Below are 24146 nucleotides of genomic sequence, written 5' to 3'. Positions count from 1 at the left end.
ACGATTTTTCATTAAGAAAATCCAAGTACATCTTGAATGATCATCAATGAAACTAACAAAATAACGAAATCCCAAGGTTGAACTGACTCTACTAGGACCCCATATATCAGAATGAACTAAAAAAATAGACTCTGCATGACTCTCAATACTACGAGGAAAGGAGGCTCAGGTATGTTTCCTGAGCTGACATGACTCACACTCTAATGTAGATAAACTAGACAAACTAGGCACCATCTTCTGAAGCTTGGATAAGCTTGGATGTCCTAAATGTCTGTGAATTAAGTCCGGAGGATCTGTAACTAGACATGCCTTGGAAGAATTGAGTGAGTTAAGGTAGTAAAGGCCTTCTGATTCAAGTCTTGTTCCAATTGTCTGTCCCGTAATGCGATCCTACATAATAAAAGAATCATCAATAAAATATATACCACAATGGAGGGCACGAGTCAAACGACTAACATATGCAAGATTAAAAGGACAGTCAGGGACATAAAGAACAGAATCTAGAGTGATAGAGGGTAGGGGATTCGCTTGTCTAACTCCTTTTACTTTACTTTGAGACCCATCGGCTAAAGTAATAGTGGGAAGTAAGGGTGCCTAACGGGTGGGACGGGACGGGCTGGGTAGGAAAAATTTTGAACCGTACGGGTTTGGAACCGGGCCGGTTATGGGTTAGGGGTTACCGGGCTTAACGGGTTCGGGTTCATCCGGGTAAAAAATAAATCGTAAGGGTTACGGGTCCAAGGGGCCGGGCCGGGTCGGGTTAGTATTTTTTTATTTTTTTGTGTGTTTTGTATAACTATTGTAATCATATTAATATAAAGTAAAATATAAAGAATACAATGAAGATGTAAAAAAATTGCACTTGTAAATTGCAAGTGCTACATTTATTTCAAAATTCAAACTTACAAATTGAAATATTTACATTTAATAACAAGTAAATTAACGAAAAAAGTAAATTCACAGGTTTTGCATTGCCTTAGACTCTAAAACCTTAAAAAATAATTGAAATCTAGCCTTTAAACCGATCTGGTCCGGGCTGGGCCAGGCTGGGCCAGGCCGGTTAACCGATTCTACAGGAATTTTGGTTGACCAGGTTTGACCAGTCCGGTTAACCGGTAGGATTTAAGTAAACGGACCAACCCCCCTACCCCTTTAACCCAGCCCCACCCGGCCCCCTTGTACCGGTCCGGGCCGGTTCCAGTTTTAACCGGTCTGGGCCGGTCCGGAAACAGGCTGACCCGGCCCATTAGACACCCATAGTGGGAAGAGACTGTGAATACACAATATTTGACAAAAGTGATTTATTACTAGAGATATGATCAGAAGCACAAGAGTACTAGACTGGGAAACATAAGCAAAAGAATTACCAGCAACAGAAGTATCAGTTTGAGCAATAGAGGCTACTTGTGGAGTTGTCTGCTTATTTGCTCGATACTGAAGGAACTCATTATACTCCCCTTCAGATAAAGAAAAAACCTGGTTACCTGTAGTCTCGGTCTGAGCAACATAATCATTTTTTAGTGTGTCCAAGTTTATGACAATAAGAGCACTTGGGTCTAGATCTTCCAAAACGACCTCTTCCTCGTCTATTCTCCATAGTTTGAGATGCCCGATTGTCCACTAACTGGGATACGAGAACAGATGAGTCAAGTGTCTATGATGAGCTCACTGGGTGACTTGGTGCTGCAGCAAGGCGAAGTAATCGAGAGAATAATTCATCAACTGTGGGGAAAGTCGAACTAGCTAAAATCTGGTCACGTACTGAATCAAGGTCATTAGGGAGTCCAGCGAGTGTAAGAACTAGAAACATCTTCTGTCGTTGCTCTTGTTGCTTTTCAATACTAGCAGAAACTGGCATCAACGTTTCAAATTCTTCCATGACTGCCTGTACTTGTCCCAAGTAAGTAGACATATCCAATTCCTGTTTCTTCAAGCTTGTCATTCGCGATATTACATCATAGAAACGAGATATGTCATTAGTGTATAAATTACGAGCCTTTTCCCAAACTAAATAATATGTCTGGAATGGACGAAACAAGGGCATCAACTTGGAATCAATAGATCGTCACAGGATACTACATAACTGAGCATCGACCTTCTCCCAAAGTGTTTTGGCCTTTTCATCACCTTCGCTAGTCTTTTTTGTTAAATGATCTTGAACTCATTGACCTTTACACCACAACTTGATAGATGAAGCCCAAGCTAAGTAGTTTGAACTTTCCATTAAAGGTTCTAATGTAATCATAACATCGGAACTGCCAGAACCCGAGTTTTTAGACCCGAAAGCATCGACTCCCAAAGACATCGTTGGATTGAAGTGAGGTCTATAAAATTGTCACCAAATAACAGAAAGAATCAATTGAAAATTCGCTGAAATAGATGAAGGAGACACTGTTTTTGCCAGAAAATTACTGTAGCTGTTGGAAAAAATTAGTGTAGTCGCCGGAAAACTCAAAGTGGTCAGAATCAAACGAAAACAGTATGGGTGGGGTCGGAATTGGTACACGAACCAACTGTTCTGAAGAAATTTTTTCAAAAAATGACCGGAGGATGCTGCACACGCCGGCGCGTGAGCTTCTAGTGGCGTGTAGGGGCGCGTTGGGAGGCTGTTGCCGGAGATTTTTATGGGTTTCGGTCACCGGACAGTGGTGACTCTTGTGGTAGTATTGAATTTTACACAACACTAAAAGAGACAACGCAGACGCAAACAATCTTGAAAAGTCACCAGAAAAAAAGCTTCCGGTGACTGATCTCTCTTCCCGGAATTGCTGGAATTTATGCACAGCGATAAATCTCTCACAGTTGTTCTGATACCATGTGAGAAAGCACGGGAGAAAATATTATTGATATTATTCTCATATGTTAAACATGATACAATGAACCCTATATATATAACATGTCTTACTCCTAATATATATAGGATTAGGGTTATTTACTAGTATTTACATAACTATTCTAACAGCTATGAAGTGCTATGAAGTCCAATTCCTACGTGTATTGTGATAAAGTGTCCAATAACAACTCTAAGACTATTTTGAATTCTAAGTGAAATACGTTTTACTGAATAGCCTTCTCCAACCTCTACAAATTATGCCTTCCTTGAAAGTGGCATATCGATTGGCATTGAAGTATTTTCTTACTATTACTTTAAGTCTAGTCTTCAAAAGTTTAAAGACGCTGACAAGTCTTAAAGTATAGGGCATTTGTAAGTATATAAATTTTATTAAAATTAAATTCATAATAATTTGAATTATCTTTTAAATTCAAGATATATTAGTCCAAATAAATACTATGGGCTAATACAACTGAATTAATTATATAAGTCTAATATATATATATAGATTAAATAAATAAGTCTTAATCCATTGGGTTAGCCCATTTAATTGGGCTAAGGTGATGAGCCCACTTCATTAAGCCCAAGATGTCATCTTCCTAGAGGCCTAGTTTAGTGTCACGTGTCAAATGACGTTGCATGCCAAGTCAAACAGAAGAGATAGTGAAATTATGTCATGTGTCAAAATGACAAGGCATGTCAAATCAAATTAAAAGACCAATGAAATCACGCCACATGTGCAAGTGACATGTTCTGGCCATCAAATGCGGCGATGTCACACTTCAATTTGATTGGTCGGAAAGAGTTTGTTCTTATCACAACTCCTCCCTTCCACAACTATAAATAGGGGTCTTCATAACTCAGAGAAGACACAAGAAGTTATAATAAGAAGCAAGAAAGAGCTCGTGAATCAAACACTGCAAATTTCTCCACAAGTTTCAAGCTTCAAGCAATCAAGTTCAAGTTCAAGCTCAAGTACGAAGAACAAATCACGCTCAAGCTCAAGAACGAAGAACAAATCAACATTCAAGGAGTAAGAGTTCAAATCAAAGTTCGTGCTAGTTGAATTCAAGATCATCGTTCGTGACGACAAATATAGATTAAAGATCAAGCTCAAAGGCCCTTGAATTTATTTAATATTGGAAGGAAGAATCAGAGGATTCATATAGATTGTACACTCAAATATTCGAAATAAAATACTACGATTATTGTAATATTTTGGGAAATTACCAGCTATGTCCATTTATAAGTAGCTCATTACAAAAATTGGTCAATTGATAAAATATTACTAATATTAGCCAAATTAGCCAATTAGCTATTTGTAGCAAAAAAATATCAAATTTTTGCTTTGTTTTGAGTGGGTGTTATTAGAATAGATTGGGCACAACTTAAGGAGCTTGAATCTCAGTTTTGGGATGATTTGGTGAAGTTTTGAGGTTGTTTGAATTGAAAATTCAAAGTAAAAGCTGAACATGAAAAAAAAATGATGTGTATCACACTGTGTATCACATATGTATCATATTTGTATCAATTGTGTATCACATGTATATCCATGTATACCTGTGTGTGAGATACATGCGTGACACATGTTTGATACATGTGTCGCAGAACTTTTTTGAACTCGATTTAATTAAGAATTTTGATACAAAACCAATCCAAATCACCTCCAATCTTCCTCAAATTTTGCATATTGACGTATCTATATATTTTCAATGAATTTCAACTATACCCATTGAAAAAGTTCCTTTTTTTGTTTAGATTTTTGGAATATTGTATAGATTTTTGTATTTCATCACCTTATTTGCTACCTCGTCCATGAAATTTCATTTCCGTCTTGTATCTAATGTTGTTAATCACGCTTAAAAATATAGAAAATGATTTTTACATGTGATTCTTTGATAGAAAGAACCCTATTATTTGGTTTTCAATTTTTGTTGGCTAGTTTTGATAAGTCTATGACTAATGGCTAGAGATTGGTAAGTTGAGATTTATTTGGGACATTTGTGTAAGTTTCCCTAATATTTTTTGGTCTTGATTTTATTTTCTTGACGCAATTTATTGTCCAAAAAGTCGAAGAGAAAGAAAAGCAAAGAAGGAACCTACAATTACTAGCGATGACTCATAGAAAATCACGAAGGATGATGCATTTTTATTTTGTAGCTTGCAAATTAATTATTTTTTCCTTTACCAGGTAGAATACAAAGAGCAAGAATAAAAATTCGGGCTAAGAATAAAATCTTCTGATCTTTAAGTTGTTTAACTTTTAGAATGTAATAAATATAGTGAGACCTCTCTATAACAATCTCCTTATATAACAATACTTCTTTGTAAAAGCCAAATTTTTCAGGAACCAAATCTCATATTGTATTATAATATATGTTTTCTATAATAACAATTCGCTATAACATCCAAAATTATCCGGAACAAATGAGGTTGTTATAGAGAGGTTTGCCTGTAGTATATATTTTTTTTGGTATTATATTAAGGACTTGTTTAGCAATTCTAATTTTAATTTGGAAAGATTTTCTAGGCTTACCCAAAATAGAAACTTGGCCAATGCCTCCCAGAACAAAGAGCTTACGCCTCCCGATACTTTCACCCTCTGATTGCCCCAATGCATTTTTACTATGTTTCACCTCGGGGCAATCCCTAAAAGCGCGTTTTAAAATACTTATTGAATTATTCACACAAGACGAGAACTGATGCAACTGTTATTATTTTCTGTCCTTGGTGCCTAAAATGCTTTCTTATGATAATAAGAAAACTTTAAACAACTTATATTTGTAATTAGCCAACAATAAAGTGGAAAACTGAATCATTTTAATATCAATATGAAAGTAAACCAAAATCTTCACATTTGCCGAGAACATCTAATTTGCAAACACATTTATGACCTAAAATATTCATCCTTATTCAGTTTTTTTTTTTGCTCAAAATTTTGCTTGCTTTTGACATCAGCATAACTTATTTACGTCAGTCACAGCTTATTAGACAATCATTATTTGTGCTAGACTAACCTAGAAATTTCTTCAAGTATGTGCTGATGGCATGGCCTACATTCTTTTAATGAGCTGAATAGACTTGCTTCTGTGATCGATCGGGCTATGCAATTTTACTCTTTCTAGATTTGAGATTGAAAGTTTTCAAAGAAAAACAAGCCCTTCTTATACTTTGTCTATGTCAAAGAAATATCGGGATATATGTATTTGTAAAAATCTAAAAGGTTAAGCTTGAATAAATGAGAACAAAAAGATAAAATATCAAAATTGCAAAGATTAGATTTGGAAATGTGATATACGTATTGGAATTATAAGAAGTTAAGCTTCTAGAAAATGTGAAATCTATATGTACAATCTAAATTATTGGAAGTTTCAACTCAAGTTTGTATTTTATTTTAAGTTCAAAAAAAAACTAATGGTGTAAAAATCCACAAGTGCCTCATGAATGTCGGAGGGTAGTATATATATAATGCTCTTTCAAAGATATATAGTGGTTCTACCTCAAATTGCAGATTAGTATAAATGCGATCATCCATGTTCCAATTGTTTAGTGCAAATTCTATCGTCATGAAACTTTTTTCAATGTTGATCTGCCTTTGTAGTGAATTTAAGTTAAAGAAACATCAGAAGCCAGCAACCTGCTCCTCAAATATGAATTGCATCCAACATTTTTAAACAAAAAGAAAGTTTGTTTGATATACTGGGATTGATCAGTGTTGAAGAGTAATTTAAAGTTGCAGTGGAAAACTATAATGGTTTGGAATTCGATATTTGCTAGTTTATTTAACTCATGTCTAGTTGGAATTTGTAGTCAAAATTATATAGGAATATTTCTAACACATGTCTAGCTGAATTCCATGTCATTGAAAGAGTACAATAATAATAGTAGTACAATCAAACATCTCTATAACAGCCTCGTTTGTTCTGAATATTTTTGGATGTTATAGCAAAGTGTTATGTTATGTCTAGAACATATATTATAACATAACATAAAAATTAGTTCTGCAAAAGTTTAACTTTTATAGTGAGGTGTTATTATATAGAAATACTATTATAGGGAAATTTCACTGTAATAGGTAATGGAAGAGACTACACGTCCATTAAAACATGTCCCACGTCGTCTTTCTTTGCATATTTACATCTTTGTACAAATATGTTAATTGATTTGGAGGGTAACAAAGCCATTTAGCTTTTGAAGGATATATTAATAATTTAATTTTTCACTTAAGTCTTATGTATATATACTGAGAGAGTATGAATTATGATATGAGAGATAGAAGGGGAGAGAGAGAGAGAGAGAGAGAGAGAGATCCTAGTTTAACTCGTATTCATAGCTCCATGACATTTTGTTGTGGTCTGTTGGTAGGTAGTGCCTAAAAGAATGACTACCTGTGATTCTCTATAACAAAGGAGGCCCTCTACAAAATTAGCCTCTTATTTCAAACTGATTTAAACTGGCTATTATAAATAGCTTTCTTGCTAGTTAGCAGACCTCACTTAAATAACACAAACTTATTACCCAAAAAATAAAAATAAAACAAACTTAGTACCCAAAAAAAAAAAAGGACCAATTATGTTGTACCCACATCTTCCTCTTACCCTATTCTTCTGTTTCTGCCTGTTTTTCTCGTTTTCATATGCTCATTACAAGCCCCATTGTGATTGTTCCTCTGCTCATAACAATAGCCATGAAAACATTCCCACTAACCCTGGTGGTAATTCTTCTCCTGCTCATAACAATACCCATGAAAATATTCCAACCAAGCCTGGAAATTCTTTCCCTCCTCAAAACAACAGCCATGAAAATATTCCAACCAAGCCTGGAAATTCTTTCCCTCCTCAAAACAACAGCCATGAAAATATTCCAACCAAGCCTGGAAATTCTTTCCCTGGTCATAACAATACCCATGAAAATATTCCAACCAAGCCTGGAAATTCTTCCCCTGTTCAAAACAACAGCCATGAAATTCCCAGTAACTCTTCCCCTCCTCAAAATAACAGCCATGAAATTCCAACCAAGCCTGGTAATTCATTCCCAGCTCATAATAACAGCCATGAATTTCCCACCAACCCTGGTAATTCTTCCCTTGCTCATGTTATATATCACTGGGCTTGTCGCCCGGCGCAACGCAATAATAAGTCTGAATTCTTAATTTCCTATCAATCTTTGAGACACTATCCAGTTTGCAAATGTTATTACCAATCTTAAATAAATGTTTTCTCTTCGGAAAGTATTTTCCACTCTCCAACCAAATACCAGAAAGTATTTTTCCACAAAAAAAGGGTCAATTACCCGATAATATTTTCTAGAAAATGACTTATGTCATAGAAAACACACCCTAAAGACTACGTATTTTTAGTTTCTTAAAATTTAGTTTTAATTTAAATTTAAATTCAGGGCAATGTCTGTATTTTCACAAACAATATAAGGGCAATGTCTCTTTAAGAAAGTTGTTTCATGACTTGAAGTTTTTATCTGACATACAATTATTTTATTTTATAACAGGTAACTCTTCCCCTGCTCAAGATACTTCCACTAAGCATAATAACTATATAGGATGCTTCCACAAGGTCTATGCTTTTGGAGATTCCTACACTGATACCGGAAATGCTAAATTAGTGGGTGGTCTCAAGGTAAATTTCACTCAAAGCACGAGCATTTCAGCAAAATCGAAGAATGGCTTATGTGATGGGCATTTGGTGGTAGATTTTCTATGTGATGCTCTTAATCTACCACATTTGCCACCCTTCCAAAGTACCTCTATAAATTTCACATCTGGGGTCAATTTTGCAATAGCTGGATCAACAATTCTTCCCAAAGAGAAATTCTCGATGCAAAATATTACTAACCTATTTTGGAAAGGAATACCCTTGAACTTTCAAACTCAGATCGATTGGTTCAATAAGTTGAAGCAGCAGATGGGATGTACAGATAAAAGTGGAAAAAGTTGCAAGCCTGAATTGGAGAATGCTCTCTTCTGGATAGGCTCTGTTGGTGTTAGTGACTATGCTCGTATACAAGGGTCCTCTTTACCTACACGTTGGCTCACACAACAGTCTGTCGATCAAGTTAGCAAACTAATCGAGGTATGCACATGAAAAGTGTTTCACTTAAAGCTTTGACATAGTACTACTTATGCATTCGTATTAAAGTCTGTTTGGTCAAACTTTCAAATCTGCTCATTTTGAAAGGTGCTTTTTGTCAAATGCTGTTTTAGAAAAAGTAGTAGTTTGTGTTTGGCCAAATCATTTGAAATGCGCTTTATAAGAACAATTTGTTTTGGCCAATCTTTACAAAAGTGATTTTGAGTGTGAAATTACAAAGTGATAAAGCTAAGATTCACTTTACAATTACTATTAATATAATAGATGAATGATTTAAAATGTTTATTATGAGAGACTTTAATTAAAAAAATTATTTCATTTAATTAAAATGTAAAAATTAAAATCACATAGAGAAGGAACAAGTTCATGAGATTTTGGTCATATATGTATTGTTGGAAACGTATGAGGTTAGATTTTGTTTGTATTATGGAGATAGTAAATATAAATTTATGGTAAAGGTTTTTTTTTTTTTTTTGACTAAACAGACTTTCTATTAATCAGAAAATATCTTTACAAAGCCAGGTAAATGCAGACCATTTACCTCCAAAATTCAGCTACACTAGGAGTCTAAGCTAAGTATACAATATAACTACTCCTATCATCAGGTCACTACAATTCCAAACATCAAAGTATATAAGTAATACAGTAGCTAAGCTAAGGATAGCAAGTATATTGTCCTCGACATGAGACGTATGGTAAAGGTATTTTTGTCCTTAAGAAAAATTAAAAAATCAACTTATGTTTTTAATGTTCAAGACAAAACTACTTGTTTCTTCCCCGCAGCAGAAAACAATTTCTGGTACTACTCAAAAGCATTTTTTCTCATAAGCTTGACCAAACACCTTAACTTTCCAAAATAAGCATTTTTTAAAGAATAATAGCAGCACAGATATCTGACATCACAGCAATGCTAAGTAGACAGTGTTAATATGTATAGGCATTGCTGGGAAGCGGAGCAAAGTACATCGTAGTTCAAGGCTTACCACCAATAGGATGCCTCCCACTACATATCTCATTATGTCCACTGAAAGCTGCACTTGATCATATGGGATGTGCAGCAGCTGTCAACACAGCAGTAATGGTCCACAACCAGATCCTGCAAAGGAGATTGGAAAGATTCCGTAGATTAAATCCTAATTGTCATATCTTATATGCTGATTACTGGAATGCATATCTAACAATTATGATGAACTTAAAGAAGTACCAATTTGAGGAAGCCTTCAAACCTTGCTGTGGAGCTACAGGAGGACCACTCAACTTCAACTTGCATTCGTTGTGTGGCTCACCTGGTACTGTCAGCTGCAACAATCCTAGCAAATTTATCAGCTGGGATGGTATCCATCTTACAGAAGCAATGAATCAGAAAGTCACTGATCTTTTCCTCAATCAAGGCTTCTGTCAACCATCTTTTAGCGAGCTGGTCAAAAGTAGGAGCGGGATGTAGATGGACTCAATGTAAGTTAGCAAATAATACCGCTCCGGACCAATCCAGAGAGCGAGATAATAATAGGAGTTATTCTCAGAGATGTTTCTTCCATTGCAAGAACGAGAAACTTTACAATAGGCAGATTACCTCTTTTATCATTAGCAGATAGACAACATTTGTGGAGTACAATAAATGTTTTCAACCAAGCTGACATTGTAAATGCACATGTAATGTCATGTACCAGTTGATATATGTGGTAATTTAATGAAGGATTGAAAATATACTCTTCCTTTGCTGAGCGTTTCAATAGCTTTTTGTGGCTTCACCTGTTAATAGGCTAGACACCCCAGAAAACTGCTCCTACACCAAAAATGCAAGTTTTGTAAAGATTTTTACTTTACAAAAGAAGAATGCTACTTTATCCCATCAAAACATCTTCTATTCCTCTCAAGAGAAATGGTCCACATGATGCATAAGGGGATGGACCTCCAAACTTGCTTTAGTCTTTTATCAATTCTTTGTCCTTGCCAATCTGATAGTAAGCATTTGATATTCTGTGGCATCACCCAGTCAACACCAAAGATGTTTAAATGGCTGATAGATTCTTTGTCCGTTTTCACACAAGTAACATCTGCTGCAAATAGAGAATCCTCTTCTCTGCAAATTGTCTTGGCAAAGACATGCTCCCTCGACAGCATTCCACTCAAAGCAGGGCATTTTGGTGTATTGTTTTGTCCTCCATGTCATCTTCCAATGCCAATTGTTGTTCCAGTTACTATCGAGCTTTTGGAGAAGATTGTAGAAACGTTTAATAGAGAAGAAGCCACTGCTGCTAGCAAGCCAAGTTTGAGATTTCATTCATCATGTTGTCATCAAGAGCAATTGGCTGCAAAAGAGTCAAAAGGTGACTGATATCTTGAATCACTAAGGTTTCTTCTAAACTATAGATGCCATTCAGAGATGACAAAACAGTCACCAAACATAACATTTTTGTTCAGGGCTAAACTGACGAGAGTAGGGAATTCATCCTTCAATTTCCCTGTCTCAGTCCAACTATCTGTCCAAAATTTTATCTTCCTTCCAATCCCCACCTTCAACATGATATTGCTCTATATGTTGTTTTACCTGCACTGCTAAAACATAGAATTGTAGGAAGCATGTATTTTTTACATTGTTCCAAAGATTTAGCAAAAGGTGTACATAAAAGAAGGTATAATTTGCCATCAATCAGAAGTAAAGGTCATGCACTAACCATCCATGGATGGTGATATAACAGATTGTAATTGATGCAAAATTCTAAATAAGGAGCCCTGGGACATAATTTTGGAGAATTTTTATTGATCATGAAGCTGGCTTAAACGCCAAGACAAAGACAATAATGGAGGTGGTTATTTCTCTATGAAATTTAGGAGAATTACTCCCACCAGAATTTATGTACATTTGAAGGTTTTCTTTCTCTATCTGTACACTACTTATCTCAAACGCTTAATGTCATATTAGGTATTCATAATACATCAAGAACAGTGCATCAGGAGAATCCTTAGGCAGGCTGTTAACATATAGATAGAAACGCACTAAATCCTCTTTGGAAACAGTCTCTGGATCAACAACTTCTTCATTGCAGGTGAGGACCCACAAGTCTCTAGACTTAACTCTCTTCAAATTACCACGGCAAAAGGGGCAGGACTCTGATCTTGTATTCCTGCAAGGTAGAGAAAGCAAGATCGTTCTCAGCCAAGCTCCCAAAATAGTGAAAGAGATGAATAGAGAGAATGTAGGTATGATTCTTTCTTCTCAAGAAAATGTAGGTACATTACCAATCACGATAGCAATTAATGCACATCGAATGGCAGCAATTCGGTAGGACCATTTTGTTACAAGGCTCTAAGCATATTCCGCATTCATCTTCTCTCTCAGCTTCGATGTTGGCAAATTTAGAGTCTCCTTTCACTTTCTTCTGAGAACTTCCTATGCCATGATTTACAACTTTACTACTGTCCAGCTCCACCAAGTTAGAATGTAGCTGCTGTAGTGATGGAAGTATAACACCTGCAATATTGTCATTATTAAGGGCAAAGGTTAAAGAACAATTAAGGTAAGGAACCTGTTCCTAAAATGAGTGAGAAACTAAGTGGATAATAAGAGAATGAGCAACGAACCATAAAAGTCACTAATAGTTGCTCTCCTTCCGTGTCTGGATATCTTTGGTCTCCCATCTGTATGTACCTGCCAAAGGAGAGGGAATGTCAGAAAAATGATAAAAGCAGGTAAAAAGTTACATACAACTGCTTCCACTACATGATAATATTATGTACTACTATTGTTGTTGTCACTAATAAAGTGCGGAAAAGAAAAATATTGAATATTCTGCAAATTCAGAAGCAAATTGGAGTTTCATGATTCCTCTTTGGCATGTGACCTTTTACTTATACATAGGGTACACATCTATTGACTCTTCTAACGCATAACCCGTACATGAATGGAATTACAATTAGTTGCAAAAAGAAGGAAAGAGAAACGAACTCAGAATGAACAAGAGAAACAGGGGCCAAACCTTGTAAATGAGGACATGAAAGAGATTTAGATAACCGGGAAGCAAGCATGTGCACGAACTATCTATCCAACGGAGCAAAAACAGAAACACAGGAGCCAATCCACTGTATGCCAGTTTCATTTGAAGACGCGCTCCTCCCTTCTCTCTTGGAATTGCAGCAGCCCTGTAAACCAGCAAATCAGTTCAAGACCAAATGAATTCTGAGTAGACAGAAACAAGAATTAAAATCTATCAGCCGCAAAATCATCATCATGTCCAACGTCCCCCCCCCCACCCCCACCCCCCACCCCACACAGGAAAGAAACAATGCACAAAAATTTGATACTAAAGGGTGCTTCAAATGCCAAAAGGTGCAAGCATCAATATGCTGGAGAAAAAGCCTTTAAATCCCAATTTCCATCAGGGGTTACAACCTTAAAGTATGCCCCCAAAAAGCAAAGTGAAAACAAACACTAATAATCATTAAATCTTATCTTTTCAACAAAACCATATAAATAAGAAATTAGGCTTACCTTTTTCCAAGGAAATAACAAAAAACTAAAACATTTCTGAAGCTAAAAACAGGCTCTCACACCTCCAACACCAAAGCTTGCCAGTGGTAGAGCCACATTAAAGCATCAATATCCCAAAAGATTAACAAACCCCTAACTAATTAAGTAACTGTTATCTCCCTCCAATTACACAATAGCAGAACCATGGCGTTTATTATGAAAGCAACTATCCAAAATTGAAAGCATATCAATATATTGATACCCAGAAAGCAAAAAAATCAAGTCTTTAAGAAAGCAAAGCTTACAGAGTATTGGCATGCTGAATATCAGCCTCAAGAACTTTTAAAGAATCTTGATAAGAACTCATTCCAAGCTGATAATTAATCATCTCCATCCCCCCTCTTCTTTGGGTTTATGTATTTTCAGAAAGTATTTTTATCAAGAAAACTGCTTTATAAATGACAAGAGGAAATATATGTCGTTTTTTCTATCCAAAAACTGATCAACTGCAAAACCCACGATGTCCAATCTTGTTTTTCAAGAAGTCACAATAGAAAAAGAAACCCCTTTTTGATCCCTTCCACCCTTTTTCAAGCCTCTAACACTATCTTTATCAACAAAAAAAAAATATATCGTTTAATCGGCTTTGAATGTGACAGCTTTCTGGTTTTAGTTGGTCATAATAAAGATGAAAAGAATTGCATATTTACTTGTTGGAAGAAAAAGAAAAGTGAGTTGGGGTTTTTGGTTTTGGTATGATTGATTCTTTTGCTATCATCACAAGTGATTGCTTTTCAACCAAGAACCCTTAAATAAGAAATAGAGACTGATAAAACAAGGACAATTAATAAAAATATTATCCCTTTAAGAACTAGTAATAAAAGTTTTCCTATTATTATATTTTATTATTAAAAAGTGCTGAACTAGGTAAAGTAAATTAATTATGAATTGATTTATTCACATTATAGTTTGCTCATTCAAGAAGTCAAAAAAGGAGAGCAGTTGATAAACTAGAAAGAATTGAAGGGAAAAGAAAGTGGGTAGAGATATTATTTTTCTATTTTAAGCACAATCATTGATTAATGTTAGGTGTCATTATCCAGCCAAATTTTGTATGGTATCAAAATTCTGTTTCACTTTATGTCAACCTATTTCCTTTTTGGTCCGTTCTACAAAGAATGAACTCTTTCTAAATTTGGTAACAATTTAGCTTAAAGTTACAACTCTACCCTTAATGAGAACGTTTATAACCACACAAATACTCTGGGCCCCATTTGGACTTGTTTAGGACCACAAATTCCAAAAATCTTAATTTTTTTCTTAAACTCTGTGCCCAGTCAAACAGATTCACATAAATTGAAACGGAGGGAATACTATTTAATTCGGTGGCTATTAAATGTACAACTTGTTCACATATATTACGTTACATGTCGCATTATTCTTTAGACTTCTCTGACTTATGGATATATAGTGTATATGATTCATTCGTTAGTACTCTAGACTATATTAAATTATTTTTATATATTTAATAATTTCAATAATTTAAATATTTTTTATTATTAAATTATTTTTATATATTTAATAATTTCAATAATTTAAATATTTTTTATTATTTAATTTTTTTTAAACTTACATATGTCCTGTTGTTTAACCAAAAATCTGAGTCTTTGGTCAAAGCTTAGAAATATAAAGAAATTCGGGTTACTGATAATCTGGAGACGAAAATAATAAAAGACTTTTGAGAATAACAAAGTAATAAGTAATTTTGTATTTCAGTGTAATCTCAATAATATTTCTTGTCCTTACAGATGTTGAGTCTTTCTCCTTTTATAGTTGATTCTATGAGAAGATGTAATGTCTTTGTCTTAATGAGGCAATTATGAGCAATAAATGACATTAAAAGAAACGTTACACAATCATTTTTATTTAATTCAAATTCCCTAACGTATTTGATATTTAATACTATATTTAGCCTCTTTTACGTCATCAAATTCGTATCTTCAACTTCTTCCGATCTTCGGTCTTTAAATGACTCGAATAGGTACGAGACTCGTACCTATTTGAGTAACGGTCCACACCTATGTTGTTTTCTTCTCCTCATATCTGTTGTCTCCCGTGCCTCTTGGCTATTTATTGCGTTTTGACCTTTTGGCCAGTCCATGTGTCATGACACGTCATCTTCAATATTTAGATTCAGTTTTTTTCCAATACAGATAGTCCCCCCACTTTCCATTTATTTATCAATTAAATATTTGGGAAGTGGATCTTCACGAAAAAGGAATTTTCGCCGTAATCAATGCTATGTCAGTACTGACGCTTCAGTTGTCTTTTCTATTTAGTACTCTGCACACGTGTCACCTTCTGATATGTATGTAATTCTACAGCCTTTTTCCAAGACTTCTTCATCCCCTCTATTTACGAAGAGATAGTTGCATTTATTATAGGTTTTCCATCATTACGCTTCTTTGTTTGATGGTTGCTATTATACACATATTTAACCTTTTTTCCTTTGTCTTCTTCTTCATAAACCCTTAACAGATACTTTACTCTTTACTTTTGTTCCTTTCTCCTTTAGTTCATCCTTTCTCTGCAATGGCATCTCCGAATCCTAACCCTAAGAGAATCCCAATTCTTGATAGCTTCCCCAACGCCCCTGTAAGACATAGAAGGGGTAGAGGTGGCAGGCTTCGTAGCCTAGGATCCGTTCGTGGTGGTTCATCTGGTTCCATCACTCCTTCTTCTAGTTTTAGCACTATTTCTAGAGGTTCTATCACTAAGTAATCTTCTTCTAAAGGTAAAAAACTTTCTAAGCCTCTTCAAGAGCCTTTAGTTGAGGAAATAGTACCCAATGACTTGTCCTTTGAGAACGATAGGAAATCTCTTCGTGATCAAGTTGCTAATTTAGAGAAAGCTGACACTTTTCCTTCTCTAATCACTGAACCTTTGATTTCTATTGTTCGAAAAGATTGCAACTGGATAAGTGATCTTCGTATAGTGATCCCTAATCCAAACCAAAGAATATCTTCCTTTAGGATTGGATTTTCTTTTGTTTATACTTATCCCTTCACTTTGGGATTTATTCCTGCTATTGACCCAGTTATACTTGATTTCTGTCGCTTTTTCAAAATTTGTTTGGGACAAATTGGCCCCTTGTATGGAGAGCAGTGGCTTGTTTGAGATATTTGTCTGTAAAAGCTAATGTTAGTTTTACCTTTCCCCACCTTATTCATCTTTACCACCCCAAATTATTTCGCCATGGGGTTTTTACTTTAACTGCAAGAAGTAAAAGGGTCTTGGTAAGCCCTGAAGATGACAAGGATCGTGGGTGGTACACTCGTTATGTTGCTGTTCGCACAGTTGATTTGGTGGATGAAACAAATATCCCCTTCCCTGAGAAGTGGAACTTTGCACGTAAGTTTTTTTTTCTTACCGTACCTATCTTTAAGAATTTCAATTTCTTTTCTGATTTCGTCTCTTTTTGCTTTTCTATAGCAACTATGGGAGATGTGGAACACGTTCTTAATTTTCGTGGTTGGGTAGATTCAATCTTGAAAGTCGTGCCTATGGAGGCAAGAACTTGGAAATCCATTTCCAATTTACATGGTTGGAAAGTGAAAACTCACGGTATGCATCTCTTTCTGCTTTTTTGTATGTTAAGTCCCTTCTTGTTTCTAACTTTTTTCATCCTTCTTTTTGTCAAGATTTGTTATTCGAGGAATGACAGCTGAAGTAGTTATTGCCCTTCGAGCCTCTTCTGGTACTTTACTCTCTTTGGAGAGAACTCAAGCTACGCTATCAAAGAGGAAAGTTGTAGAAGAGGATTCTGAGAATGATGAAGATGAAGACACCTCTTTAATAGCTAGACCAAGAGTTAGGAGACGCATCGTTTTCGAGGATGAAGCTGAAGTTACTCTTGTCCGTGCCTCTCTTATCGAACCTGTTCGCATTCCTTCTGATGATGAAACCACTCCGAGGGACACCAACGAGTCTATTCAACGCCTCTTTGTTGGTGGTTTTGAAAGTAGAGAACTAGGTCCAGTTTTAGATGAAGTTCCTTTTTCTTTCTCTGTTCCCATTCCTTCTATTCCTCCGTTGGTTTCAAGTGCTTCCTTGCCCATTCTATCTGTTTCTGCTCCCTTATCTATTTCTGCTCCCTTGCCTGTCTCTGCTTCCTTACCTGCTTCGAGTCCTTTGACTCCTGTTATTTTCACTTCTTCTACCGCTCCTCCTTTTATAGCTCCCCCTCCCTCTGTTCAACATGCAGAGGAGGGTTCCAGTAGCAGAAGCTTGGCTATGAGGAGCGTTACACTTGAAGTTCCTGCTAATAACAGTCTTTTAAGGAAGTCTGGTGGAGCAGATGCCTAGCTTAGGTCTTTGATTGGAGATATTGAGAAGAAGAAGATGAGCAGTCACAGTTGCTTAACTCTGATGAATGACATAGTTCATTCTACTTTGAAGGTATTTTTTTTCTCTACTTACTAACAAGCTTTTTTTTATCTCTAAATTCTTATTTCTATGAGTTGTCACTGTAGGCTAACCTCATTGGTACAGAATTGATGGGAAGAATTTCCCTTCTGGAAAAGAAAACTCGTGAGTCTGAAAAGTCTATCCACGAGGCTGAGGAAATAGCTAAGAGAGCCCAGCTAGAAGCAGATAATTGGAAAGATCAGTTTGAGAATGCTCAGGGAACCATAGAAGAATTGCAAGAGGGTAGAAATCACCTGGAGCAGCAAAAGCGAAGTCTGACTTCTGAGCTAGCAGTTGCCAAAGCTTCTTCAAGTCAATTTGAAAAAGACAAGGAGCACCTTGAATGTTGCTTTTCAGAACAATTATCAAAGTCAAGTGAAGAATTCAGAGAACTTAAGGCACTCTTGTACAAGAAAGAAGAATATGCAGGAGAATTAGTGCAGAACTTGACTCAAGTTCAAGCTAATTTAAAGATCTCCTCTGACAAAGTACATGCCTTAGAAAGTTCTCATGCCTCCCTTGAAGCTTCCCTTGATTCTCATTTAGCTGAACATCAAGTGTTAAAGAATGATCTTGCTATGTGGGAAAGGGAGTATGGACTTCTTGAGGAGAAGTTTGATTTAGAGGTGAGTTGGGCTTTCTTAAACTCTCGTCGTGATGCTTTAATGGAGGCCAGTCAAGAAAACTTTGACTTAGACTCAGAGTTGGCCAAAGTTTTAGAGACCATTGAAAGAACCCAACAATCATTTGACTTTCCTTCTCCAGCAATTGAAGCTCCCGTGGCTAAGGAACCTGTAAATGACGAAGCCGTTGTTGTGGCAGTTGAAGTTGAAGATGTTGCAATTCCAGCTTCCGAGGGTGAAATTTCGACGACTCAGTCTATGGAAGCTGAAACTTCCGTGACTCTTGCTCCCCTCGTTGAACCTAACACTTCAAGCCCAGCTGAAACCGCTCTTGTTGCTGCTTCTTCAGAAGTTGTCACCGTGCCTGTGGTTGTTTCTGAAAATGAAATTAATATTGCAACTTCTGATGTGCCAACCCCTTTAGTGACTAGTTAAATTTCCAGACTTTGTTTTTACTTTCTTTGTTGGATGATGGTTTTATCCCTTAGTTATTTTTTTAAGGAATTTTTTGGTAAAAGTCCCCAGTTATCATAATGGGGCACTTGTATAAACTTTTTGTTGACTAAGTTCTTAATTAGTCTTTTTAATTATATCAAGAAGTTTGTTAGTACTTCAATGTGCTCTATTCTTGCCTTTTCCTTATCTACTTAGGACTTATAGAATAGTTTAGCATTTTTATCCTTTAAAAATGCTTTATGATTTTCCTCATGACTTATTAACATGAGGTTTATAAAAGAGGGCCCTTTTATATATCGTCACTTAATGAAGAAGACGTCTCAACTTCATAATGGTGTCATAATACGATGAAAGAAATAAGAACACACATGTTTTGTTTGAAACAACTTTGACAAGTTTTTATTCATGAACTTGGACAAGCTTTTGAATATTACATGTATTGAGATACATCTATAACTTTCTCGTAACTGTTTTTCTTGCAACAGATTTTTATAAAGTAAATACTATTCAACAAGGTTTTTCCTTATAACCTGTTTCAATACATAGTCATGACCCTATCTTAATGTATTAGGAAAGGTTTGAGAGGTAATTTCGTTGTTCTCATGGGAAAAAACACTACGATGAATGTTTTGCATCTTCCTTTGTTTTGATAGGAAAGAACACAATGATGAATGCTGAGGTTCCGTAACTTCTACTCGATACTTGTTTCAATTTACGTCTTCGTCTTACCGCACGTATTTGTGTACAATATGCAGTCCCCCAAGTGTTTGAGCGCTGAAGTATGAAGCCTCGAGCACTTGTTTGTTTCTCACAATTTGGTCTTTTTTCCTGAAAACAGAAAAACATACGGGACTCGGAGGTGCGATTTAAGATGAAGACTGCCTAACTCGTGTGTATTTCCATCAGATTAATTTGTAACCCTGGGCTGGGAATTTTAGAATATTCCATTTTGTCGTGCAGGTCGTGACTCATCATTTGGCACGAGTTAGGGTTTTTGCCTAGCATCTAAAATCGTTAGTAAAATTTTAACAATTCAAAGAAAAATTCTAATACAGCGATACCTGATCGTAGGTACTTTCTCAGAAATAATATCGCTTTAGGTGGACAGCATTCCAATGCGAGGGTTGAACCTTGCCATCCATTGTCTCCAACTCGTATGCTCCTTTTCCCGCAATGTCACGAACTCTGTAGGGTCCTTCCCATGTTGGACTTAGCTTTCCTGAATTAGCAGCTTTTGTAGATTGGAACACCTTTTTAAGCACGAAGTCCCCAATTTTAAAGAATCTGAGGAGTGCTTTCCTGTTATAATACCGTTCAATTACTTGCTTTTGTGCTTCCATCCTTATTAATGCAGCTTCTCTTCTTCCTTCGAGCAAATCAAGATTCACCCGCATCTCTTCACCATTTGATTCCTCCGTTGCTTGAATGTACTGTGTGCTCGGTTCTCCTATTTCAACTAGAATTAAAGCCTCCGCACCATAAACCATTGAAAAGGGTGTTTCTCCTGTGCTTGTTTTTGTCGTTGTACGATAAGCCCATAATACTCCAGGTAATACCTCAAGCCAATTACCTTTTGAATCCTGTAACCTTTTCTTCAAGTTATTGATAATGACCTTGTTTGTGGATTCCGTTTGTCCATTACCCACTGGATGGTATGGTGTAGATGTTATCCTTTTAATTTGGCAACTTTGAAAAAATTCAGTGATTTGAGCTCCTATGAATTGCGGACCGTTTCACACACGATTTCCTTTGGTGCTCCAAAACGGCATATTATATTTCTCCAAATGAAGTCTTTAACTTCCTTCTCTCGCACATGTTTAAATGCTCCTACTTCTACCCATTTAGTAAAATAATCTGTAAGTACAAGTAGAAATTTCACCTGACCTTTTGCTTGTGGCAATGGACCTACGATATACATTCCCCATTTCATAAAGGGTCACGGGGCTATAACATGGTGCAATAGCTTAGCTGGTCTATGCATATTATTGCCGTATCTTTGACATTTATCACACTTGGACACGAAGCCGTTTGCTTCTTCTTCCATTTTAGGCCAATAATACCTTTCTCGAATCAGCGTTTTTACCAGCGACCTTCCTCCTGCGTGATTTCCACAATGTCCTTCATGTACTTCTCTCATCACATATTCTGTTTGGGAAGGTCCGAGACACCTTGCTAATGGCCCACCGAACATCTTTCGATAAAGATTTTCTTGATGTAAACAGTAACGAGCAGCTTTTTTGCGAAGTGCATAAGCTTTTCTTTTGTCAGCAGGCACGGTTCCGTGCTGTAAAAAAACAATAATTTCGTTTCTCCAATCCCATGTTAAATGATTAAAATTTACCTCGTTCTTATCAGGTTCGAGAATGGAATGAAATAAATGTACGACTGAAGCATTTGCGTCGTTTGCTACGTCTGCTGCAGATGTGAGATTAGCTAAAGCATCTGCCTCCACATTCTCATCTCTTGGGATCTGCATTACTTTCCAAGTTTGGAATTGTTTTATTAGTTTCCGTACCTTTTCGAGATATTCTTGCATTCGTGTCTCCCTGGCTGTATAAGTCCCCAGCATTTGATTGACCACGAGTTGAGAATCACTCTTGATTATAATTTATATTATGCCGAGTTCTTGTGCCAATTCTAGACCTGCAATTACAGCCTCATACTCTGCTTCATTGTTAGTTATAGAATGACATTTTATAGTATGTCTAATAGTCTCACCCGTAGGTGGTATGAGAACTATCCCTAGGCCTGCTCCTTTTACATTAGACGATCCATCAGTGAATAAAATCCAAGTCCCCGGGTTTGCACCATTAAAAACTTGTAATTCTTTTTCTGCTTCTAAATGCATCTCTTGGCTAAAATCAGCTACGAAATGGGCTAATACTTGAGATTTTATAGCAGTCCTAGGTTGATAAATGATTTCGTATTCACTTATTCTATAGCCCATTTTGCTAACCTCCATGACAATTCATGTTTATGCAAAATGTTTCGTAATGGAAAAGCAGTAACTACAACAATGGGATGACATTGAAAATAAGGTCTTAATTTTCTAGACGCCATGATCAAAGCTAATGCTAATTTTTCTAGTTGTGGATATCGTGTTTCAGCATCTAATAAAGACTTGCTTACATAATAGATAGGAGATGTTTACCTTGGTCCTCACGGACTAAAACAGCACTTACCGCAACTTCTAACACGGTCAAATAGATGAGTAGATTTTCTCCTTCTTTTGGTTTTGCCAATAGTGGTGGATTTGACAAGTAAACTTTTAAATTTCTAAGGGCTTGTTGGCAATCTTCGTTCCATTCAAAATGATCTTGCTTTTTGAGTGCGGAGAAAAATTTAAAGCATTTTTCTGAAGATTTGGGAATAAATCTCCCCAAGGCTGCAATTCTTCCGTTAGCCTTTGGACTTCTTTTTTACTCGTAAGGATATCAGGGATCTCCTCTATTGCTTTGATCTGAGAAGGATTTACCTCAATACCACAGTTAGAAACGAGAAAGCCCAAAAATTTGCCTGAGGCAACCCCAAATGCACATTTTTCTGGATTGAGTTTCATATTAAATTTTCGTAAAATTTCAAATGTAATAGATAAATGAGAAATATGATCATGAGAATGTTGGGTTTTGACGAGCATATCGTCTATATACACCTCCATGGTTTTTCCTAAATATTCTTGGAATATTTTGGTGACCAACCTTTGATAGGTTGCTCCAGCATTTTTGAGACCAAAGGGCATTACTTTATAACAGTAAGTCCCCCTGTCTGTGATGAAAGAAGTTTTTTCTTCGTCACTGGGGTCCATTTTAATTTGGTTGTACCCCGAATATGCATCTAAAAAACTCAAAAGTTCATGTCCTGCAGTTGCATCAATTAACTGATCTATATGCGGTAAAGGGAAAGAATCTTTTATGCAGGGTTTGTTAAGATCTGTATAATCCACGCAAACCCGCCACTTACCGTTTTTCTTAGGTACAACAACTGTGTTTGCTAACCAATTAGGATACTTTACCTCGCGTATTGACCCAATTTTTAATAGCTTTTGGACCTCATCTTGAATCACCTGATTTTTGAAAGCTCCTTGCTTTCTTTTCTTTTGCTTTACTGGTGTGAAGGATGGGTCTTCATTTAGTTTGTGAGTCATCACATCCGGTGGTATCCCTGTCATATCAGCATGGGACCAAGCAAAACAGTCCATGTTAGCTTTTAAAAATTCAATCAACATACCTCGCATGTCTGAGCTTAAATTGGCTCCAACATAAACCTTCCGTTCAGGTCATTGCTCAAATAATATCACAGCCTCGAGCTCTTCAATTGTTGTTTTGATATCTTCATTCTCTTCAGGTTCCTGAATTGTATCAGGTCTCGAGTCTAAATCTGTCTTTTCTTGTTCGGTTGAGGTTTGATCTTTGATACCTTCAACTGTTTCCTGTAATTACTATTTTTCTTTATTTATGGTGCTCGTATCTATTACAGCGTTGATACTTTTGGCTGTCTGCTGATCCCCACGAATTTGGCAAATTCCCCACGGTGATGGGAATTTAATAACTTGATGTAGAGTTAATGGGACAACATCCATATCATGGATCCAAGGTCTCCCCATGATCATATTGTAAGCCATTTCCATATCTACTACCTGAAATTTAGTTTCTTTAACAACACCTGCAACAAAGGTTGTTAGAATTACCTCTCCTTTTGTTACCACGCTTGAATTGTCGAACCCGGATAGGGTATGCGCCTTAGGTATCATTTTGTCTTCAGCTTGCATTTCACGTAATACCCTTAATAGTATAATATTCACGGAACTTCCTGGATCAATCAAAACTCGTTTTACATTAGTATCATATACAAGTAAAGATATTACCAGTGCGTCGTTATGTGGGGTTATTACTCCTTCGGTATCCGCATCATCAAAAGAAATACTTTCGTTTTCTAAAACCTGTCGTACCCGTTTCCCGTGTGTTATCGTTACTTTAGAAACTTTGTTGGAAGCCGTATATGTTATACCGTGAATATCTTCACCCCCACTTATAAAATTCACAGTTCTCTTGGGTGAATGGGGCTTTGGTGGCTCCTGCCTAATTTTCATATAGGCTTGCTTACCTTTCTCACTAAATAACTCAGTGAGATACCCTTATTTCAATAGATTATCCACTTCACTTTGTAAGAATCTACATTCTGAAGTTTTGTGC

At 36.3% G+C, this 24146-nt stretch overlaps 3 protein-coding genes across 3 annotated transcripts; 2 read left to right on the top strand and 1 right to left on the bottom strand.

Annotated features, from left to right (window-relative positions):
- The first annotated feature begins 7323 nt into the window (after positions 1–7323).
- On the top strand, positions 7324–10644 carry LOC104219592 (GDSL esterase/lipase At3g48460-like). The gene is made up of 3 exons (XM_009770288.2): positions 7324–7907; positions 8339–8919; positions 9875–10644. Exons 1-3 carry the CDS (start codon positions 7406–7408, stop codon positions 10379–10381), a joined length of 1590 nt encoding a protein of 529 aa, XP_009768590.2. The 5' UTR covers positions 7324–7405; the 3' UTR covers positions 10382–10644.
- Positions 10645–11674: 1030 nt separating this feature from the next.
- LOC104219593 (E3 ubiquitin-protein ligase AIRP2-like) lies at positions 11675–13941 on the bottom strand. The gene is made up of 5 exons (XM_009770291.2): positions 13714–13941; positions 12918–13080; positions 12523–12589; positions 12181–12412; positions 11675–12065 (listed from the first exon to the last, which is right to left on the bottom strand). Exons 1-5 carry the CDS (start codon positions 13800–13802, stop codon positions 11855–11857), a joined length of 762 nt encoding a protein of 253 aa, XP_009768593.1. The 5' UTR covers positions 13803–13941; the 3' UTR covers positions 11675–11854.
- A 3868-nt stretch (positions 13942–17809) lies between these two features.
- Positions 17810–18933, top strand: LOC138883203 (uncharacterized). The gene is made up of 3 exons (XM_070163871.1): positions 17810–17866; positions 17941–18432; positions 18547–18933. Exons 1-3 carry the CDS (start codon positions 17810–17812, stop codon positions 18931–18933), a joined length of 936 nt encoding a protein of 311 aa, XP_070019972.1.
- Positions 18934–24146: the final 5213 nt, after the last annotated feature.

This window comes from Nicotiana sylvestris, chromosome 12 (assembly GCF_000393655.2).
Source record: "Nicotiana sylvestris chromosome 12, ASM39365v2, whole genome shotgun sequence".
Taxonomy (NCBI): domain Eukaryota; kingdom Viridiplantae; phylum Streptophyta; class Magnoliopsida; order Solanales; family Solanaceae; genus Nicotiana; species Nicotiana sylvestris.
The sequence above is the reverse complement of the archived record's forward strand: the minus strand, read 5'-3'. Positions and strand labels throughout refer to the sequence as shown.